At 36.7% G+C, this 21,696-nt stretch overlaps 1 protein-coding gene across 2 annotated transcripts in view; it reads right to left on the bottom strand.

The window, feature by feature from the left end:
• The window catches only part of LOC149741196 (ephrin type-A receptor 4-like), a 31,000-nt gene extending 9,611 nt beyond the window's left edge, over positions 1-21,389 (bottom strand). Inside the window, exons 1-12 of one of the 2 annotated variants that reach the window (XM_089882301.1) lie at positions 21,036-21,389; positions 14,114-14,178; positions 11,220-11,377; positions 10,502-10,625; positions 9,721-9,834; positions 8,571-8,729; positions 8,056-8,173; positions 4,415-4,570; positions 2,735-2,846; positions 1,297-1,441; positions 1,135-1,228; positions 103-353 (exon numbers count right to left, since the gene is read on the bottom strand). In XM_089882301.1, the coding sequence (XP_089738427.1) occupies positions 103-353; positions 1,135-1,228; positions 1,297-1,441; positions 2,735-2,846; positions 4,415-4,570; positions 8,056-8,173; positions 8,571-8,729; positions 9,721-9,834; positions 10,502-10,625; positions 11,220-11,377; positions 14,114-14,178; positions 21,036-21,105 (1,566 nt within the window). In that variant the 5' untranslated portion in view covers positions 21,106-21,389. The remainder of the gene's footprint in view (positions 1-102; positions 354-1,134; positions 1,229-1,296; positions 1,442-2,734; positions 2,847-4,414; positions 4,571-8,055; positions 8,174-8,570; positions 8,730-9,720; positions 9,835-10,501; positions 10,626-11,219; positions 11,378-14,113; positions 14,179-21,035) is intronic. The other variant, XM_089882293.1, reaches the window with a different exon arrangement.
• Positions 21,390-21,696: the final 307 nt, after the last annotated feature.

Below are 21,696 nucleotides of genomic sequence, written 5' to 3'. Positions count from 1 at the left end.
ATTTAGGTGCTAACCGTGTCCATCCTTCCCCTACAGTACTATGATACATATTACACCAACACACTCACATTATATCTATAAACCTTTACAAAGAACACTTACTTTGATCAAGTAATCATTTGAAGGTTCCAATCCAACGATCCGCCAATACCGGTTACTTGTCCTGTTGGTTTTAAACGAAGACTTCGAAACACCAGATGCGATGTGTTCAAGTACCATTCGTGTCTTGCTATGTTGGGTAGTAACTTCGTAATCCAATATATGACCATTGATTAATGTAGGGGCGTCCCATCTTATCAGGACTGAGGTAGCGTCTATTTCGCTTGAACGAACATTCAAGACAGGGCTGGGTGCTGCGTTACAAACGTTTAAGTTAATGTCCGTGAGAAGAGAGTTTTGCAATAGGTAAAATAACGGTGAAACTTTACAGAGTTTCATTTTCACCAGACCCACAGTTCAGCTTCGAGCCGATTTTTTGTACGTCGGAACAATATAAAAAAAAGTCTTACAAACAGGCACGGTATATTAAAGCCAGTACAACAATACTTTATTCTTGGCAAGGTGTATAATGAAGTTTTACCCACTTTAAGTTGTCTATCTCTACTTAAGCTACATCGGCCGTTCGATCACCAAGAATAAAGTAAGGTACTGGTATGTATTATTGTTAACCAGACAGAACAATAGATGGCGTAACACAAAACTAAAACGTACGAAATATTATGTGCTAACGATATGATCTTACCGCGCAATAGTAAATAACAGTTTAATACATCTAGACCAGTTTATATGGACCAGATTCAGTATGGGCGGTGTAACCAGAATTTGAAGTATAGCAGGGTGGGGGAAGATGGGACACCATTAACACATAATATCCAAATATCCTGACCGCCTTTTAAACAATTAATAACGGTCTATGGGAGTCGCCAGGATACGGTTTCAGAATTCTTAGAATGTTTTTTGGTTTACTACCAAATGAGACGAGAAAATGGAATGAAAAGGTGTCCCATCTTGTCCCACCCTACTCTATAATAGTTACACTTGGGGCTGGTCCTGGTCTAAATCTTAGCACCCATGGCGTGCCACGGTGCGGGACCTCACCCACATAAAATATAATAGAATTGTAGTTATACGAACCTGCTTGATTTCTCTCAACGTTTACCAATGCGAAGTTGTAAAGTTGCTGACCACTCGCTGCGGCTATGTCAGTTACACCGTTGGTGGCGATCACCTGGGTATCGGAAGTTGGCGTTCAATTAATTTAACTACTCTGTAGTTTGTGTATTAATGTCTACCCACCTTAAATTTATAGAATGCAAATAAACGTAGGTTTTTCACTGTTACGTGTGTAGCTACAAGCCCAGTCTTTTGTGGTTCATAATCAGCGCGTTCAGTACAAGGTGTGCAATCAACGAAACCTGGTTGGCACTGGAAGCATTCAATACTGGAGGAAAGAAATGAGATCTGTTAAAACTGAAGGATGGTAGTAGGGTGAGGAAAGATGGGACTTCATTCGATTTCCTCGTCCCATTTGGTAGTAAACTAAGAACAGTCAAAGTTTATAAAACTGTATTCTCACTTCTTTTATATAGACCGTTGTTAATTGTCTGAAACACTATCCAGATATTTGGTTATTACGTCTTGGTTATATACCGTTACCTATTTTGAGCTACTAGTTCGCATAGAATGACGTTGCGAATACACGAGATCTATGGTTTAAAATAATTTATAATGTAAACATCAGCATCGTGTCTAATAAACCTTAAGTCCTTAGATAACTTTTCTTCATCGGGCTTAAGTTTAAGCTGTGAGTTTATCTAAAAATAACTGAATATCCGTTTTAAACAACGGGTTTTACCGCAAATGAGAATCTGTCGCATTCTCCCAATATTTCGTTAACGATGACTTTCTCATTACTTTCCGCTAATCCTGAACGACGCAGTGACAGCTAACGGTGGCAGGTTGTTGGGTAAATAGATCAATGCAGTTTCGGAAACAAATTTTGCTCATTTAAAGCCGGAAATCATTTCTAATCCGAAGCGACAAGTGACTTGAACGACATCGCCTTGAGAAATTCACTTCTCGCGCAATTTGCAACCACGTTTTAATAAACGATGATTATTTCTCATATCGAAGATATAATTTTAACATCTTAATTACAGGATTGAATTTGCGACGCACTTAAACAGCAAGGGCCCTGGCTAATAATTCACACTTGTTAAGTGGAACATCTGCTGTGTAACTGTTAACGGACTTGCCGGACAAGTTGTCATTACTCATTAAAATATGAGTATATATACTTTAACAATTACATCTGTACGCTATGGGTCCAACGGAAACGAATGACGGGAGCCTGATATGGTGTAGTTTAAATCGAAGTTGTCAAATTACCCCAACACCCAGGGTGCTACCGCATGCACCTCACCAGTTGGTAAAGCTTTTCGCTACCCCAAAGGTAGGTGATACAATCTTAACGGTAATAGGTATATGTACATATGTATGTTGGATTTTATTTAAAGCATTTATATTATACAATACAGTAGGGTGGGGGGAGACGGGGCACCGTTTAACTCTATTTTCTCGTCCCATTTAGTAGTAAACATAAACGTTCAACGAACTATAAAACTACATCCTCACGACTCCTATATAGAGACCGTTGTTAATTGTTTAAAACAGGATCAGCCTCTTCCCCCACCCTACTATACATTGAAGTAGTAGATATATAATGTATTCATACCTGTAAGTAAGGTCAGTTCTTCCGCCTTCGTTTAAAGGTCTTTCCCACTTCAACGTCACCGATGTACTTTGATTGACAGCCGCATAGAGGTTCACTACTTTAGTGGGTGGTTCTGAAAGATAAAATATGTTATATGTAGATGCAGAACCTGGTTGTATAATTCGTGGACCAACGAGTTTCCCAACCTGATTGTATATTGCAACGATTATGTATTGGAAACTTTTAAATTCTAAATTATACATGAACGCTTGACAGCTGCTGTAATCGAGACGACTTCAGTAAACGCATTATCTTGATTGAAATTGCTCACAAAGCAAAATATAATGATATTGTCGTGTAATGTCATGTCTCAACAGTCTTAGCACAAAATACATTATTCTAATTCGCCAACACTTGTACAAAACATATAATATAGGTATAATATAATCCATTTTTTAACGTTAAAAAAACGGCGTTCCCTTTTCTTTGGTCGCTTTTTTGTGATTTACCGTTAAAGGTTCAATACAGAGTTAAGTAAATATATTAGTAAAATAATTGCTATGTTGTATCAGTTACATGCTAAGCTGTATATATGTTTAAAACAGCGGCGTTGATTTATCCCTAATCGCCCTTTTTGTGATAAAGCGTTTTATATCGTGCGCGTACATGCGACAGGAAAACACGTATTTTCAGTTTTGATTCGCTGGAATGCGAAAGTGGTTTTAGATGCTTTCGAAAAACATCAGCTATAGAAAGTACGGCCTGGATACGAATACGTAACCCGTACATGCCGGCTTGAATAAAAGGGACTTAACAATAGCCCGGGAAACTAGAATATAACACTACGTCAACGTGACGTACAAGGTAACAAGCGGGTACATCTTGGCACGCACTATTGTACGTCTGTTGTTTCGGTAATCCTAAAATGTATTGAAATATGAAGCCTTTCACGCCTTATGTTATTATCATAAGCGCATAACAAATTTGTGGAATATTCCGTAGCTAAGTCAGAGTGTTAAGTATAGCACACCATGGGAGTTTGATCTCTTTGAAGTAATACGTCAACGTCATTAATTATTCTATGATTCCATAAATATATCCCGATATTAACCAGCTTATTCGGACATTTAAACCAAGTATTATGTTCCAGGTGTGCCGGTCGTCAAAATACTAAGTTGAAAAGGAATAAATAGGCCACATAACAACGACTGTTGTTGCCCCGACAGCGAGCATAAATATTCGATCAATAGTTCAAAGATATAAAAAAGGAAAATCTATTTTAATTATTTTTAACGAATTTTGAGTTTTTTTTCCGATTTGTATTATGTGAAATATGTTGTATAGAAGAGTAGGGAAAGATGGGACACCTTCTCATTTTATTTTCTTGTTCCATTTGATAGTAAACAAAAAACATTCAAAAAATTATAAAACCGTATATTCTCACGCCTCTCTTAGACCATTGGTAATTGTTTGAACACGATCAGGATACTTAAATAATACGTGCTAAAGGTGTCCCGGTTTTCCCCTACTCTACTATATATCCAATTTATTCATAGCACGTTGCACCAATTTACTATTACTTCTTAACTTTTTGGAATTTTGCCTTTGCATTTTCGTTATCCTACTCGAAGAGTCGAATAAAATTACCATGTTGCGTAATACCCAATAAGCTGAAGCGGAAAGTCTTAAATTATAACTTACTTGTACACGGTTGGTCTGCTGTATCCTCATGCGCGCGAAAGTATCCATTCATACAATCACATACAGTTGCTCCCCTATTGCTAGATGAACTGTACGCAGGACAACGACGACATGCTACGTTCTTCACAACTGACTTGTAACGGTTCCTCGCGCATGCTGTGGAAGAAATATGGATTAACTTAAATACAACGTCAACATATAATACAAGGGGGGAGGTGGGACACCTTTTCGCTCTATTTGTTTAATTTGGTAGTAAACAAAGAACATTAAAAGAAAATATAAAACTGTATTCTCACGACTTTCATAAACCGTTGTTGATTGTTTAAAACTGAATCAGGGTATTTGGACATTATGTGCTAAAGGTGTCCCATATTACCCCACAGCAGTACTATATGTACGTATGGTCGAGTAAGCTTATAGTTTTATAAATAATATACAAACTTCAACACAGAGATATATCAAGTTTGTGGATGTTTACTGATATGTGTGGTTGAACAAAATACCAAACCTAGTGGAACCAAGTAGAACCTGTTGTGACCTGTCAATCAAACGTCATGAAACACTTCGTTTGAAAAATCCTATCGACTTAGTCTGGAGTATACATCAAGTGCGTTCATAATGACGTGTATATGACTCACAATTACGCAACTGTCACGTCATAATTGTGTTATTAATAAAGAAACTTTTTCTAGTTTGTTGAAGTTTGTTAAAGAGTCCCCAACGTTTAGAAAGTCTACGTGGTCATCGGTAATTAAGAAGACCTGGCCACGAACTCTTGGCCAGGTCAGATCAGGGTGAAAGTAGTGGATTACGTAGAGCGAGATAATCTACGTTAGTTACAATGCAATCTCACAAATCCTTTTAATCGAGACAAGGGGCGTTTTCACTTCGTAGTGACGCCTTGTAGAGGTCATTTAAGGTTGACAACCCTCTCGCGTTCTGATAATACGAGAGCCGGAGGGGTCGAAACGATTCTGAGCAAATATTTTGTCACAATAGAAACTGTCTGCAATTTCCGACCTATTTAATTCGGGGGTTCGATTTGTGAAAGCAATTTTATTGATTTCAAAACATTTATATTATTTTTGACCGTGTTCTCTTTGGGGATGAATATCTTATATGCGCCCATTAGTAAAAAGATTTAGCTATTTTTACGAGTGCTATTTATGTTTCACTATGACTGGGTTAATAGCATCCGGAAATATACGACCACCTACGTGCCCATTTGAATTAATATTTAGCAATACCTCAACGTACACATTACACGACCGTCGCTTAAGTTCGAATTTGAGCGATTATTTCATGACATTAAATTGACTTTCAGCCACCATGACATCATAGCGTTGGCTTAAGGTGTGTAGTAAATATACACTACGACTTCCTGCGTGGTAGTTTATCATTAAGCTGATTAGAAGCTATTTCTTCCACACGTTGCGGTTTGAAGTAAAAATAGTCGTGCACATGTGGTCCAAGTTAATTTCTCAGTATATACGTGTACTGGTGTATACAAGTGTTTGATTACATCAATAGGAAAGTATGCACGCTTAGCGGGGATTAGTGTTTGAAAAATTATCCGAATACCCGTCAAGATAAGAGTTTAACCCGTACGCCTGCTACATATATGCTTTCAATACTTTGAAAAATTGATATAAATATACAGCAGGATGAGGTAGGATAGTGCATGATTTTTTCTCTTTATTAGTCTTATTTGGTAGTAAACAAACAATATTAAGAAAGTTTTATACCCTAAAAAAGCGTTGTTTATTGCTCAAAACACTGGAATTTGGGTATTAACTGTTATCCATCTTACCCCACAGAACTATATATCTACAAGGACAATACTGCGGTTTGCATTCAGTACGCTGTTGCAAGTCACTCTTGCTATATTGGCAATGCAGAAACAAAGTTTTATATTATTTATACAATTGGAGTTTGAGTCGAAAAACAAAGAACACCCTAGTAAATTTCACAAGGTTTATCAAAGTTATGTGCACACAAATCGTTATCAGTATACGCACATATTTCACGGTGTGTGGTACCATGTGTACGTATGTTAGTATAGATCATTACGTCATTATGTGTTAATTAATTTGTTCATTTCTCCTAACCAAGCAATAGAACGAACGTTGCTATTAATAGCCAAGTTATGAACTGCGTTTAGTGGGTTGTTAATAGGTTTTCGTATCCAAAAACAAACAAAGCAACCGACTCTGACAGAATCCATGTCTCCCACCAACTCTGTGGTGAGCTGTTGTTTATTATACAGACAGGATTACGCACCTCTACCCGAGTTAAGACAGGATATGCACCTGTGCCGTGGTTGCTCATATACGTATCGGTTATAATGGTTTGCTTAAGTATTTCACGAGCAATCAATCACGTTATAAGGTCTACAGTTCATTTAATTAACGTTTGCAAAGCTTTTATGCAAAGAATAAACATATTTAAATTTCACGTCATTGGCGTGAAGCACATGAAACTAGACAACAAAATATAGGTGTTTTAATTCTATAAATTAAGTTTTTAAGGTGTACAGTTCAGTTACTATATGTTTAAAATGATTGCATAACTTTTCTATGTTAAACCTTATTAGATTTATTATAATCTCACACGTAACTGCGGTTGAGAATAATATACTACACAAAAATATACGTGTAGGTTTTAAAGATCATTTGGATATTTTCCCTTATACCTACAACTGTTAGAAACCTATCATACAGCAAAGTTAGAATGTACAGTATTGGCTTTAACGTTTGGATGCGTTTGAAAAATACGCGCATTTTACTTATTATACAGTTCTTTAAGATTTCTTTCACTCTTAAACATATTTGCTAAGCGATCATTTCCTGGCAGCAGCAAAATGCACTATTTACCCACAGTTTCTGCAACAGAGCCTTGCAGAGTTCAAAGACAGTAGCAGACGTAACGGTTCCCTAATTTTGTTTCTGGTGATAAATCTCAATTGAAAGCAGCGTCGCGTTTCGACCGAGAATTCCTGGACAAAAATGCGGGCGAATGCTTCTCTTATCTAAATGAAATCTGCGGCCTTAAGCGAGGTCGCTTTCCCTGTTTATGTGTGAGAAGCCGTGTTGTGAAATAACAGAAGCGAATGTAAATACGCGTGAACTATAAATCTTGTAGCAGCTCTCGCCTTGACAACTGGGTAACCAATGTTTTGAGTTGGTTTGGCAAACCTTAGGCCTAATATACGGCCTACAGCGATCAGCAACAGTTTTAGTAGAATATTGGTTTAAACAAAAATAACTTACAGTGTAACGTTTTTACACACCTTGTGCCTGATTACAAGTTAATACATTTATTTGTAATTTTGTGAAAGAGTGTTGGTTTGTACAAAAATAACTTTTACATTTTATTTTTACACACCTTGTGCACATTTATGAGATACCAGACATGTGGAACTTTGTAGGTGAGAATTTTTTTATTCTTTTTAAATGTATGGCTGACAATTTAGATGTACTACAACCAGTGGCGCAGCCAGGGGGGTTAGGGGGTCGCGACCGCCCCCCTTCTAAACCCCCCAAAAAATTTGATTAAAACCCCTCCCTTATTTTTTTTCCTGGCTGCGCCACTGACCACCAACGTCCGATATATACAGGCTAAAGATACCAACACCCATTTACCGTTACACTGGGTTCTTGAGTAATTAGGTTCATATCCCGCTGTACAAAAGCATGTCCCAGTTGGTACAGTCCAGTTTCCAATACCACCACAATGATATATCGGGTATTGACCGTCCTCCTATAATACGTAATGTATAATACCACTTCAAAATGTAATGAGATATTTAGTTTAAAATAAATACAATGATGGTAATACATTCAGTAGGTTAAAAGTAAATGAAACACGAGTTGTGTCGTTTCATTTATACTCTTTGTAAAATATATATAGTACTGTGGGGTAAGACGGGACACCTTTAGCACATAATATCCAAATATCCTGTACGTGTTTTAAACAATTTACAACGGTCTATACGAGTCGTGAAGATACGGTTTTATAATCCTGTAAACGTTCTTTGTTTACTATCAAATTGGACGAGAAAATATAGAACGCAAAGTGGCCCATCTTTCCCCACCCTACTACATCTTGTATACTCTCATATAAGAACACAACTATGCTTATGGTCTAGATTACTTACAGTAATGGCATTCCTCACACACGAGCCTCTTGTTTTCACGAGATCTGTAACTTGTGGTCCGGATATAGTTCGGCTGAACGAAGCAAGGTTCTTCAAAGTTTCTCCACAATATTTGTAATAAACCTTCACATGCATGATGGCTACGCAGGCTCCAGTATCCTGTATTTAATGGAAAGGCTATTGAAATTATAAATGCAAACGCTATCATAAAAACAAACGTATAGCAGGGTGGGAGAAGATGGGGCACCTTTAGCTCGTAATATCCAAACATCCTGATCGTGTTTTATACTACTAACAACGGTCTGTGTGAGTAGTGAGGGTATGGTTTTATAATTCCTTGAATGCTCTTTGTTTACTACCACATTGGACGGGAAAATAGAATGAAAATGTGTCTCATTTTCCCCGCCCTACTGTATTATGCCTGCTCGACTTCGGCTACGAAAGAATGTTAAATAAAAAATAGAAAATCAAACGATAAAACTTTATAAATTAAATCTATGCATAAAACTGTATCAGTTTAAAATGTGAATACTATGCAAAATTGCATATAATTTTCGTTGGGGTTAAAATTAACACAAATTAATATTGCTATAACTGCAGTTACGGTCTGTTTTCATTAGAGCAATCTTGCAGGGTCTATACAAATATATACATCGAATTCCTTGAATATTATTACACAAGATGACGACAGGAATTCAGGAATATCAAGAATTAAATCGTGAGCATAAAGGATTAAACTTGGTATGGATTATGCGAGGTTGAATGGATTATAACACTTGATGATTTATCAATGTCAGATGGTGTGTTTGAAGTCATAATAAAGCTGTAACATTCATGGCATTGCGGTAATATGCCATGTATATTATGCCTGTGCTGTAAGTTTTCTTATGCAAGCTATGGTGTATACATACACCTCATGCACACTGTCGAGTTATAACACGGGTGTCTTCTTATACACCAGACACATGGTGTATTCATAAACCTCATGCTCACTATCAAGTTATAAAATCGGTGTATTGTTATTCACCAAACATTCATGTTGCACCCCACACATTATGCTAACTTAATATCTCACGACGTCCTAAGCGTGTGAAAGTGTTGGAGTGCTCTGTAATTAAACTCCTTAAGAGACGTATAAACTTCAACGCACCTGGATAGCAAGATAAATCCCATTCTTAGAGATCGGACCAATGTTTCTCCTTTCAAAGTTCACAACTTTATCCGATCCGGGACGGAACCGCTGATCCGCGGCAATCGTGTCTACCTGAAATATTTAATTGTTTCAATCAAAAATCTTCACCATAAAAGACGCGGGCCGCCGGCTAATCCACTTACACCTACGTCACCAGCTTGTCACATTTGTTACAGCAGTCGCGCAAGAACAAAAAAATCAAATCATAAAAACCTAGCGCCGTCACTCCAAGTATAATCCAATCATTGACTGCTGGGTTTTGATTTTATCGCAGTCAAAACTGGCGACTCCCCGTTGAGTGGCAACCCAGGCATATGGTAAATTAAGGACAATATGTCAAAATATCTGACAGCTTCGACTGTTTCGGTTTGACACGGTGGTGTTATTATCTTGATATCTTAATACGCATATCTTGACAATATGGTAAACGGGCAAAATCTGATGCGACATAAAACGAAAATAAACCAAATTCGAAGTGAATATAATCCATTAACGTTATGTTTAGCTAGAAATGATTTCGTTACAGCTGTTACAATAGCTTATAAGGTTTGTCTTAAAAATTACTCTAATATCAACAATTCATTTACTTTTTCAAGTTTTATTAACAGCCTTTTTAAAGGGCGATAATTTCCAGCATACAATATTTGCCTCAAAACTACTACAATATTACAAATTCGTCTATTTTTTTGAGTTAGAAGATTGTTTTTACTTTTCATGCAATTACTATGTAATACCCTACCTTTACATAAGCCCCCTCACCCCATGGTGGGAATGTGCTTGTAGCTTCGTCTCTATCAGTTTCATAATAATACAGATTGAAAGTTTCTTTGCATGTCGCTACGTTGGGCACATCCTCACACGATCTGAATAAATTGAACCAGTAATAACACAGGGAAACACGTATGCGATAAACTAGTATGTGATAACAGCTATGTATAGTAGAGTGATGCAAGATGGGTCACCTTTTTTTCCAATTCCATGACCAATTTGGTAGTAAACAAAAATAATTTAACGAGTTATAAAACCGTACCCTCATTACTTAAATAGAGCTTAAATAGTTAATTGTTTACAATGCGATAAGGGAATTTGGAAATTGTGTGCTAAAAGTGTCCCATCTTTCCCCACTCTACTATATATGTAGTTTATATCCTGATGCATGTCATAAACTCCACGAGATGCTGCTTGGTAATATTACAAGGTGCTGCTTGGTAATATTATATTACGACAACAGCATGCAGTAATACACTTAACACACAGGTTGGGATAAAATGGTTAAAGTTTTCATTCTATTTTGTCGTCCTCCAAAAACTCAATGTGTTTTAATTCTTAAAACGTCGGGAAATATGGGACTTTATAAGCAAGCAGTATCCATCTTACCCCAGTCCACTACATACATAAAATACAGCATTTCAATACAACAAAACAAGTTTCATTTCTCCAATAATGTCCAAACTAACCTCATAGTAAATTGTACTTCAACATAAATTCGTCTTGCTCCATCCACCCGAATATATTGCGTACGAAGCCAGTTGTTTTGATTTGGTTGGGTAATCTGACATACAAAGAGCATTCGACGCTCGTTCTGATTTTCATCGTCTCCTGTTACCTCCATCCACTGAAAAGTAATGTTACACTTTATATTGATATAGGATTATATATGTAGGCCTATATTGACCATAAAATTTAACGTTTGTGACTTTGTATATACATCTAATACACATGGTGCCTTCATACTTATACACCACATGCTCACTGTAAGGTTTTAACATTGGGGTCTTCTTATACACCAGACACACGTGGTGTATTTATACACATCATGCTCACCGTCGAGTTTAAACATGTTTTTTTAACATGGTGTTTTGTACAGTGAGAGTAAATGCAAAGACCGGTATACAAAAATGAAAAAAAGGTATGATCTTCTCTTCAAATACCACAAGTTGCAAGTAACATTACTTTCCCATCATGTCAGCCAACCCCAGACCCCTAACTACCCCTATAAGTGCTATATTCTTGTTTTCTCGCCACCATCGTCGTCGTCATAATCATCTGGTGATAAGTTAATAGCCAGGTGGGAACGACGACGTCACGATGCGGCGTGGCGTTTGGTGTTAATAACATGTTGAAACTTAGCTTATCGTTCAATGATAAATGCGTTGGGCAAATTACCCATAGCCTGCGCATTAAGATTCGTCAAACACAAGCAGGTTATTGTAGCAGACGTCGTTAAAAAGTCTGCATTCCATTCCCGTTGAATGGTGCCTGCCAAAACAATACGACTCGCGCGAATGCTTCAATGGTCATGCATACCAGAGTAAACTGAACTTAGTCCGGCCACAGGCTATGGTTTTTTGGTATTGCACATTTTAAATTAAACTTATAATAAACGTTTCGGACTGGCATATTATATAGTAGGGTGGAGAAAGATGAGGCACCTGTTCATTCTATTTTTTCGTCCCATTTGAACATTCAAAGAATTGTTAACGTATGCTTACGACTCTCATAGACCGTTGTTAGTTGTTTGAAACACGATTAGGGTTTTTAGATACTGTGTGCCAAACGTCGGCTTTCTTCGCCCACCCAACTATACATCTTAATTTGACTTAATACACAAGTTTAATATACCACCGACATTGCAGAAAAAACAGATTTTAAGGTTACAGTTTTCAGATACAACTATTCCTACAGCAGACTTGTTAATAGAAACACCATTAGAACATTTTATCAGCAGACACAACAAAAAGTTCAGAGACCTTTAACGCAAGCACGGAAACAGGTGGAATAAACAACATAGAAATGGCCACAACTTAGAACAACATAGAAATGGCCACAACAAAGCAAACACCGAAAAGTTAGAAACAAAAGACTTGAAAGTGGGAGTTTGACTGTGACCAGTATTGGAGTGACCACCCATATTACAAGGCCTTTGTATGTTGTCTATCATGTTCTTATCAACCGCTCGATATGTGAACGTTTCTACCACAGGCACATAAGGAATCTGTATCACTTAAGACTCGATCCAAAGCTGGCCTGTTCACAAGACACTTATGTTCAGACTTGGAAAGCCTCTCTGGTTTATATCGTGCCCACCTCATTAACAAAGTTGTTTGGGACAAGCTGGGTCGCATTAATCTATGATAAGGCAACTCTATTTGGGTGTGGGCCATCTTGGGTGTCAATGTAGCGTTTATAACTTCAAATAACAAATGGCTTTGAAATGACCAACTACTACTTAATCAGCAACAAAATATCTGGCCTATTAGTATTATTCTAAAACGCAATTTGAACAGAGAAATTATTTAGCCCAGTTATGGCGAAATATTTTTATAGTGACTTTGCTCGCTGCTTTTGAATACATTCTGTTATCATGTAGTAAGTTTCATGTGTGTACCAAACCAGTGCAGCATTAAGGGAATATATCACAATGACTCTGAAACATTTATGACTTCAACGTAATTGAAACATATGGAAACTATACATAACACTACAATTCACAGCAATAAATTAACAGTTCAGGTGGTTGAGAGTATCTATTCTAGAAAAACCACTGAACAACAGATGTTATTAGGAGTTTCAAAAAAAAAATTCAAAACATTGCCTAAAAACTTAAATTTCAAAAAAAAAATATTTTTTTATTTTAACAAAACCAGAATTTAGTTTCGGATTTTAAATTGCAAACAAATGGTACAATAGTTAGGGTTTATAAAAGGAAACCAACGGTTAAGTGAGCACAGCTCAGTGAGGAATTTCAAGTCTACGAACGATTTAAGCGTTTCTCCCTTATATGGTAAACAGTCAATCGCATTTCGGGCAGAGACAGTTTACCATGTTTTCTAAAGGCAGTGATATAGTGTGGGTGAAGATGGGACGCTTTTTAATTAAATTTTATCGTCCCATTTGGTATAGTAAACAAAAAACATTAAAAATATTATAAAATGTTTTTTCACGACTCCCGTAGACCGTTGTTAATTGTTTAAAACACGATCAGGATATTTAGATATTATGTGCTAAAGGTGTCCCATCTTCCCCCACAGTACTGCATAAATTACTTTTTCATGCTGTTTGGAAAATTAATATTCGCATGTGAAACAGGTGCAAATCAAAAGAAAGTTATGTTCGTTAAAAAAACTGTAAAAGTTGTTTGTTATGATAAGACGAATTTTGAATTAAATTCTTCGCAAAAAAGCAATAAAGGTGGTTTATGAAGAAGATTTAGGAGTGCGGTTTTATCAAGACTTCCTTTTGACGTCATTAGACAGACTTTTATTTTTGTTGCATACAAAGCAATAACCGCTAATCTGTTATCACGTCGAACATATGGTACTTCATAGCACGGATATTAGGTGATACGTACCTCGGAACCTTGTGACTTCGTCCATCCTAAATCCGACAGTGCAGTTCTTGTGTCCAGGAGGATTTCTGAAACAAACATATTTTATAAAGTCGCTGTGTGTCTTAAAAAATAGAGTAGTAGCTACGCAGCCTGTGTTAATACATTGTTGTATCTGTATGCTACACCATGTTATATCAATGATGTGAAATTGTCTCAATAATATGCTGTGAAATTTTCACAAAAGCAAAGTACGTTTTCCATAAGTATTAACATTGTCGCATAAAGTATTTGATTTAACCCTACGTTAGTAACTATACGTATATTTCGTTGCATTAGACGTCGATATTCACATAGTTGATGTTGTAAGCATCGCGACGCCAATTTTTCCATTATCAAAACAAACATTGACGGAAACTCGCAGTAAACAAGGGTGGGACTTAGTAAATTTCAGTGACAGCTTAAAATTGTCACAAACATTGCAGGTTCACGTTTTACGTACACCTTCTATCATATACGCAACAAATAATGCCATCCATCAGCGGGGATCAAGGTCGGTATTTATTCTCCAATTTCTATGGAAGCCAATATCCTGCGATGCTTCGCTTTAAAACCTATAGACCGTGACCAAACACGTTCCATCCTTGGTATAATGAGGAGAAATCCAATTACAAGCTCCCAGAACCATCTCACCATGTATGTATAATTAGCGATCATTGCGCCGAACTATGAACGCTTCGTTGCATTTCATAAACCCGTGTTTGCTTTACGCTTGCATTGAAAGACATATAAGACATACACTACATGCGTATCTTGAGGTTCAAAACCCGATGGTCACATCAGTATAAAAATAAAGAAGGGTCGCAGGATAACGGCAGTCTGTATAATAACTTTAAAAACTTGTGAGAGTAAACTTTGTAGTAAAATGAATACGATATTTTAGTATGTAGTTAAAAGAATACGCAGAATTAACAACTAATCGTTACAATCGGAAATGAGTCGACTAACAGAAAACTGTAACAAATTATTTCAAACAAAATACATTTGTTGTTGGTAATATATATCTGTGGTTTAAGATGCCAAGAGTTTATACCGGATGTCTCAACGATTTATAGCCAATAACAATTTAATTTGCTGTTTCAAGATGTGCCAGATCTCACACGTCTGTGTCAAATATGTACATTATATTTCCTCATATAGTTAATAGGTCAGGCGGAGACTGATGTGGGGCGAAAATATTTGATTAATATTTGTGCATGAGAAGTAATACGAGTTACCCGTTTGGAGCGAGAGGGCGGATCTTGGCTCTCCAGTTAAGCAGCTGGAAAGTTTACCGTTACACCAAGTATTCTGACACTTTAGCTTACACAGACTCCGCCATCTCGGTGTCTTTTTTAGCAACGCCGGCCAAATTCGCGAAAAAATGTTTAATTTTACCCCCGATACTTTACGCACGCGATGTGGTGTTTCGAATTGGACGTATTGACGTGCTATTGAAATGCGAACAATTGGAAACGGCCGGGCTGTTATCACCCAAGCAGGGTGCCTATTATACACGTTACACCTGCGTACGTATCAAACATACTTGTAGGTATTTGCCAAAGGAAATGTGCCCGCCACACACACACACTTTTTCCACAGCGGGCTAATCAGCACATGTAAATATTTGCTTTCCAACTTCGTATTTAAACTAAGCGTGAAGCCCACGGGAATTAAACACACAATAAAGATGAAACAGACTTTCCAACAAAAGATAAAAATTGAACGATTTCTTTAAGCAGAACTCCAGCGGTTTTGAATGTTTCTGAATACACAGCTCGAGCAAATTGACTTATGTCAGTCACCGGCTTGCTTTTTATACAGCAATAAATTTTCTGAAGCAGAAACATCGACTTATGCGTGCCAAAGAACGCAGTGGAACGAGAGTGGCTTTGATCTTGGATTAAAGGTTTACTTTTAACATTGGATTTTGTATGTTTAATAAATGCATTCAAACTTGTGGAATTCACAAAAAAAATTGACGTGGACCTGTATATAAAGCAAAACAAGGACAAAAAATAAAAGAAGTAATGTAACTTATTTGTTCTTTCGTGGGAATATTATTCAAGTCAGACTTATACGAAATACGTATTCAAAATTAAAGTATAGTTGGGTGGTGGAAGATGGAACACCTTTTCATTTTGTTTTCTCGGCCCATTTGGTAGTAAGCAAAGAACATTCCAGTACTATACAACCGTTTCGTCACGACCCTCATAGACCGTTGTTAATTGTTTAAAACACATTCAGGATATTTGGATATTACGTGCTAAAGGTGTCCCATCTTCCCCCACCCTACTAAGACAAAAAATGAAAAACAGGAATGTAAGTTATTTGTTCTTTCATGAAATAATGTTTAAGTCATACTTAACAAAAGACACATTCAAATTTAAAGTATTTCTACTTACTTACACACCTCATACAAACTACATAACACGTATATATCCAACACACACATGGCATGTTGAGAGGTCGCAGCTATAAGCGTCTAAAGTAGGCCATCGATACAATTAGGAGTTCTAAGGATTCTAAGCATCCTTATACATAAGGTGACCGCAAAGAGAACGTTAAACCCAATCTGAACTACTGACGCGTATATAATTTGATGCGACCCCTCTTTGCTACGAACATTGATTTGACATATAGGCAAAAGGTGTAGTAGGTTTTGTGTATATTTCACATTTGTGTAAGGTTTGTTTTGATTTATTAAACAGGCGGTGAGCATGATATGCATACCATGTGTTAGTGTGTTACAGTGTATGTTGTACACAATGTACGGTAAGAACCGACGTTAAAACTCAATAATAAGCATGAGGTTTATATGAATGCACCATGTATCTGGTGTATAAGAAGACACCCATGTTACAATTCGATAATGAGCATAAGGTGTTTAAATACACAAAATGTATAAAGCCAGTGTACGTGCGAACCGGCCCTGCGAATAAAACATAAACCAATTTGCCACGGGGCCATAATTAACGATCATATATCCGTTTTATTCGACCGTCCAAATTCCGAAGATGATTTTGAAAAACTCGGCTTAGCCAAGACACAAGCGTTGGTGTTTCTGTTACCGCGTAAATTACAGGTTTCAAGCATCTATACACGGCGGTAATGAAGCGTCCAAGGCGCCAATGCAAAGTAAGGCAATAATTGAGATCGAATTAAATTATAAGATAATCTAGTTGCGCATTAATTTACAAAGAAAACGATGTAATTACAGAAATTTGAAGGCGAAAAATGCGGAATTAACTGCGGCTTATGAGATTCGAACACGACTCTAAGCATGACCGATATTAAGGCGGTACTGCGCATGCGCAAATATGCTTTACCGGAACAATGGATTATGGATTGGTTTCGATTTGTGAAAAACTTTGTATAATCATACTATTCCATTTAATAAATAGTAGGCTGGAGAAAGATGGGACAATTTTAGCAGATAATCTCCTAATATACCGATCGTGTTTTAAACAATTAACAACGCCAAAATTTCATTGTGTGGACCAACATCCAATATTTAAGTCAATTTTATCCCGATGAATATGTAAACCAAGTTCCCCAGAAATCATTATTGGGCTAATTATATGCTGTACATTTTAGTCTACATTAACAAAGTACGTTTAAAGCGTTTTCTAAATCGTGAATTCGACATGGCTATTGAATTTATCAATAGAAAATTCGGGAGATTTATGTGTTATTTATTTATGCGAAATACAATATACAGTGGAAAGGGAAAGTGTGCGTTGGTATATATGAGTAAATAGATAAGAACCACAAATATACCGTTGGCGTTGTCTATTGTAAATATGGTTCTGCCAGGATCCGCGTGGACCTGTGTTATAGTTCTGCCAAGGAAAACACATCCATATGTACACGCATATATATGACGCTTATGCTAATTTAAATTAGTTACCAGCGTTAAGTGTGTATTTCTATATTGAATAAACGTATCAACTAAAGTCCCCCACCAACCCGTAGAATTAAAAGTCAAAATATATCCTAGCGCTCCAAGGGAAATTACAAAACGAAACAATACGTCACAAATACAAATCAAATTAAATGTACACAAAACCGGCTACGCGAAGATAAAGTAAGTCACATTTATTCATTTATTCAATATAGAATTTAGTTTAAATGCTCCAAGGGAAAACAAATTTGGCGTAGAATTAAAAGTCAAAATATCCCCATGTTTTAAATGAGATCGCTAACTTTATGAATCAAACATCACCAAAACAGTGTTTCGTTGTTGTTTTGTGTACGCGTAGCACCCGAGATAATGAATATAAAGAACAACTTGCCAACCGAATACAAACACTCAGCTGACTATCAAAGACAACAATCAGGGAGAGTTAAGGAGAAAGTTACTTCACCCCACGCAATCGTACTGAACACTTCTTAACTATTCTACCACGAGAGTAGTTTTGTAACTTAATATATTGGTTGAATCACCGCAAAAATCAGTCACCGCAAAAAAACGCGGATGTGCAAGGATTCGGCGATTAGTTACAACGCCTTGATGAATCATTAGTCTAGTAACTTCCCCGAGACCTGTATAGGTAAAACGCTTCATAGTAAAATATCGTGTTTTATAAATTTTATACGTTAGCTTAAGACAGGCGACATAAATTTACTTTTTATAATCATTATGGATTTACTTTTACTTTCCGCCTTCTCATTGTTACATATACAGTAGGGTGGGGAAAGATGGGACACCTTATCATTCTATTCTCTTGTCACATTTGATATAGAAAACAAAGAAAATTCAAAGAATTATAAAAACTGTATCCTCACGACTCCCATAGATCGTTGTTTAATTGTTAAAACACGGTCAGGATATTTGTTGTTTTTTTCTGTGCTAAATGTGTCTCGTATTCCAGCACCGTATTGTAACACTCTAATTCCAATTTAATCAAAGGGGCAATTGGAGTTGCGTTATATAAATTATTTTACAGGTAACTTTGAAATGAGCGACGTTATAGGAAATGCGTAGATAGACACGAATGGTATAATTGGCGTCTACGTCGTGGGAAAATATAAAATACAACTTAATGACAGTAGTTATATACCGATACCTACGTATAGAAGCCGTTTTGATTATGTTACGTCTTTTATCACATTCAGTGTAACGTTTATGCAACGCGGTTTCTCAATGTGGGATATGTTTATTATATATAAGGGGTATATATATTTATACTACGTATAGTATGGTGGGGTGAGATGGTCTTATATGTTTTCATTCTCTTTTGTCTCATTCAGCAGTAAACAAAGAGTTCAGTACAGAATTAAATAACCGCATCACCAGAACTCCAAAAAACGTTGTTAAAAAAGACGACTAGAAAATATGGTAATTTTCGTGCTAACAGTATCCCATTTTACCCCACAGTACTATGGTAGTAACATTTTAAACAACTGCCCATTCACAAAATTCTAAGGTTCAATTTAGAAGACGGGAAATGCCCTATTTAAATAAACCCCAATAACCCAGACTGTTGGTAGTGACCAAGCTTAGGGTCGTATTTATCATACCGTGTATGCGTCATATATGAGCGTAAGGATTGAACATCGCACAGCGGTCGAGTCATAACGAAGATATTATCACCCTGCTTGCCTTCAAAACAAAGTGGTCGCAAAAATAAGCGGCTATCGGAAAAAATAAGACGTCTGGATACAAATTGCAATGAATCATGCGAGTGAGTACGAAAGATCAAAAACGAAAAGCAAGGCGTTTACTCAACCATGGAAATCCGATAATAAGCATGCGCGTGCCCATTAAATAAACATAGAAAATAAAATTATGAATAACATGTGAGTTTGGTAAGAACAATGTGGTTTGCATAGTAATAGTAAATAACGTAGTTCATGCGATTTTCAATTCAAAGCATTAGTTAGACGCATTCATTCATTTTTTTGTGTTTTTTTTTAAATAACATAACATGTACCAATCTATAAAATATAAATTACTGTATAAGAAATGCAGAATACATTTACAATAATGAAGTGCCAACCCTTGCCTTAATCGATTGTCATAATTTCGAAGTAACGAAACTTAATTGACAACGACATAAATTATTTAAACTCTATTATCAGAACATCTTTATATTGAGCAGCGACCGAAATTCGATTTAAATTTTCGCCGCTTTGCTTTATAGGCGAACAGTGAACATTGCGACGTAGTGATATATAGTCTGGATTTTATTTGCGCCAATTTCGTAAATTAAATTATCTAGATTCGCTTGTCAACTTTGACCGCTGTGCACATACAACTTGTAGTCGTTAATCATTTACATTGTGACGTAATCAAGTAATCAATTGTTATCTTAAACGATGGTGCAACGTTATGTTACCGATCTCAACTTTACTAAATATAGTAAGGTGGGGTATGATGGGACACCTTTAGCACATAATATCCAAATATCCTGATCGTGTTTTAAACAATTAACAACGGTCTATGGGAGACGTGAGAATACGGTTTGGGAATTCTTTGATTATTCTTGTTCCCTTTCAAAAGGGACGAGAAAATAGAATGAAAAGTGTCCCATCTCCCCCACAATATATTAGGGTCCACGGGATTGTAAAACAGTTCACCGAACAAAGCGTTACAAGGGACGAAACACCGTAGTAAAAGTAACAGTGACCAGTCTAAACGTTACGGGGACGTAATGACAGCTTCGCACCGCCGTAGGCAAAACAACGAACGCCCGATCTCCCATTTTCAAACTCCAAAGAACTTTGTAAAACACCGCACTACTACCATAGTAAAACCAAAACGAACTATTTATATAAAACGTACTTGATCCTATACGGTAATGCCTTACGGTGCAACATTTAATGGAATATAAAATATACGCCAAAGTCGGCCAATTACCAAATACAACATGTAAAACAGAAAAGTAAATATTTTTATTCTTACGTTCTCTTCCTTGTGTTAACTCCAGCAACGGGCTTGCGAACAAGACGGTCCACAACAACAGTGCGTTCATCTTGTTTGCCAATTTTACTCCAAATTTCCCACAACCGGGTCACTTCTATCTATTCAGTTCCGTAATCCTAAGCCTGTATTTTCATCAGCTGCAACTTGAACTAAATCCTGAACAGATTAATTTAAAGCATTCATCCGTAAAATACAAAGCTAAATCGACTTGCTTATCAAGCTACATTGAAAACATTCCACAACTGCGTTACACAACATTCAATATTTCCTACAGTATTACTCCCCTTTAAATAGCACTTTGACTTATAGAATACTGAAGGCGGAATAGAACTCGAGCGCTTGGCACTGCACGTTTGTTAGTGAACAATTTCTTCTGTTCTTCGCTCTCGCCAACTACGCTTCAGGGCGTTTTGCGGAAGCGAAAAAATGCGGTTTCCTAACACACGCGTCTCTATTGCCACCTATAAATATACGGCGAAGTTCTCGCTTCGTTAAAAAGGCGGCCAACCATGCAAATGTATGAAGTGCCGAAAACCCAGTTAGTCGTCGTTAAAAATCAATTTAAATTGAATTCCTCGCTATATGCTGGCAGCTGCTGACCATAGGAACAGTATAGACGGTTTATTATTAGATTATGAGA

This window comes from Ciona robusta, chromosome 1, assembly GCF_009617815.1.
Source record: "Ciona robusta chromosome 1, ASM961781v2".
In the NCBI taxonomy this organism is placed as follows: Eukaryota; Metazoa; Chordata; class Ascidiacea; order Phlebobranchia; family Cionidae; genus Ciona; species Ciona robusta.
The sequence above is the reverse complement of the archived record's forward strand: the minus strand, read 5'-3'. Positions and strand labels throughout refer to the sequence as shown.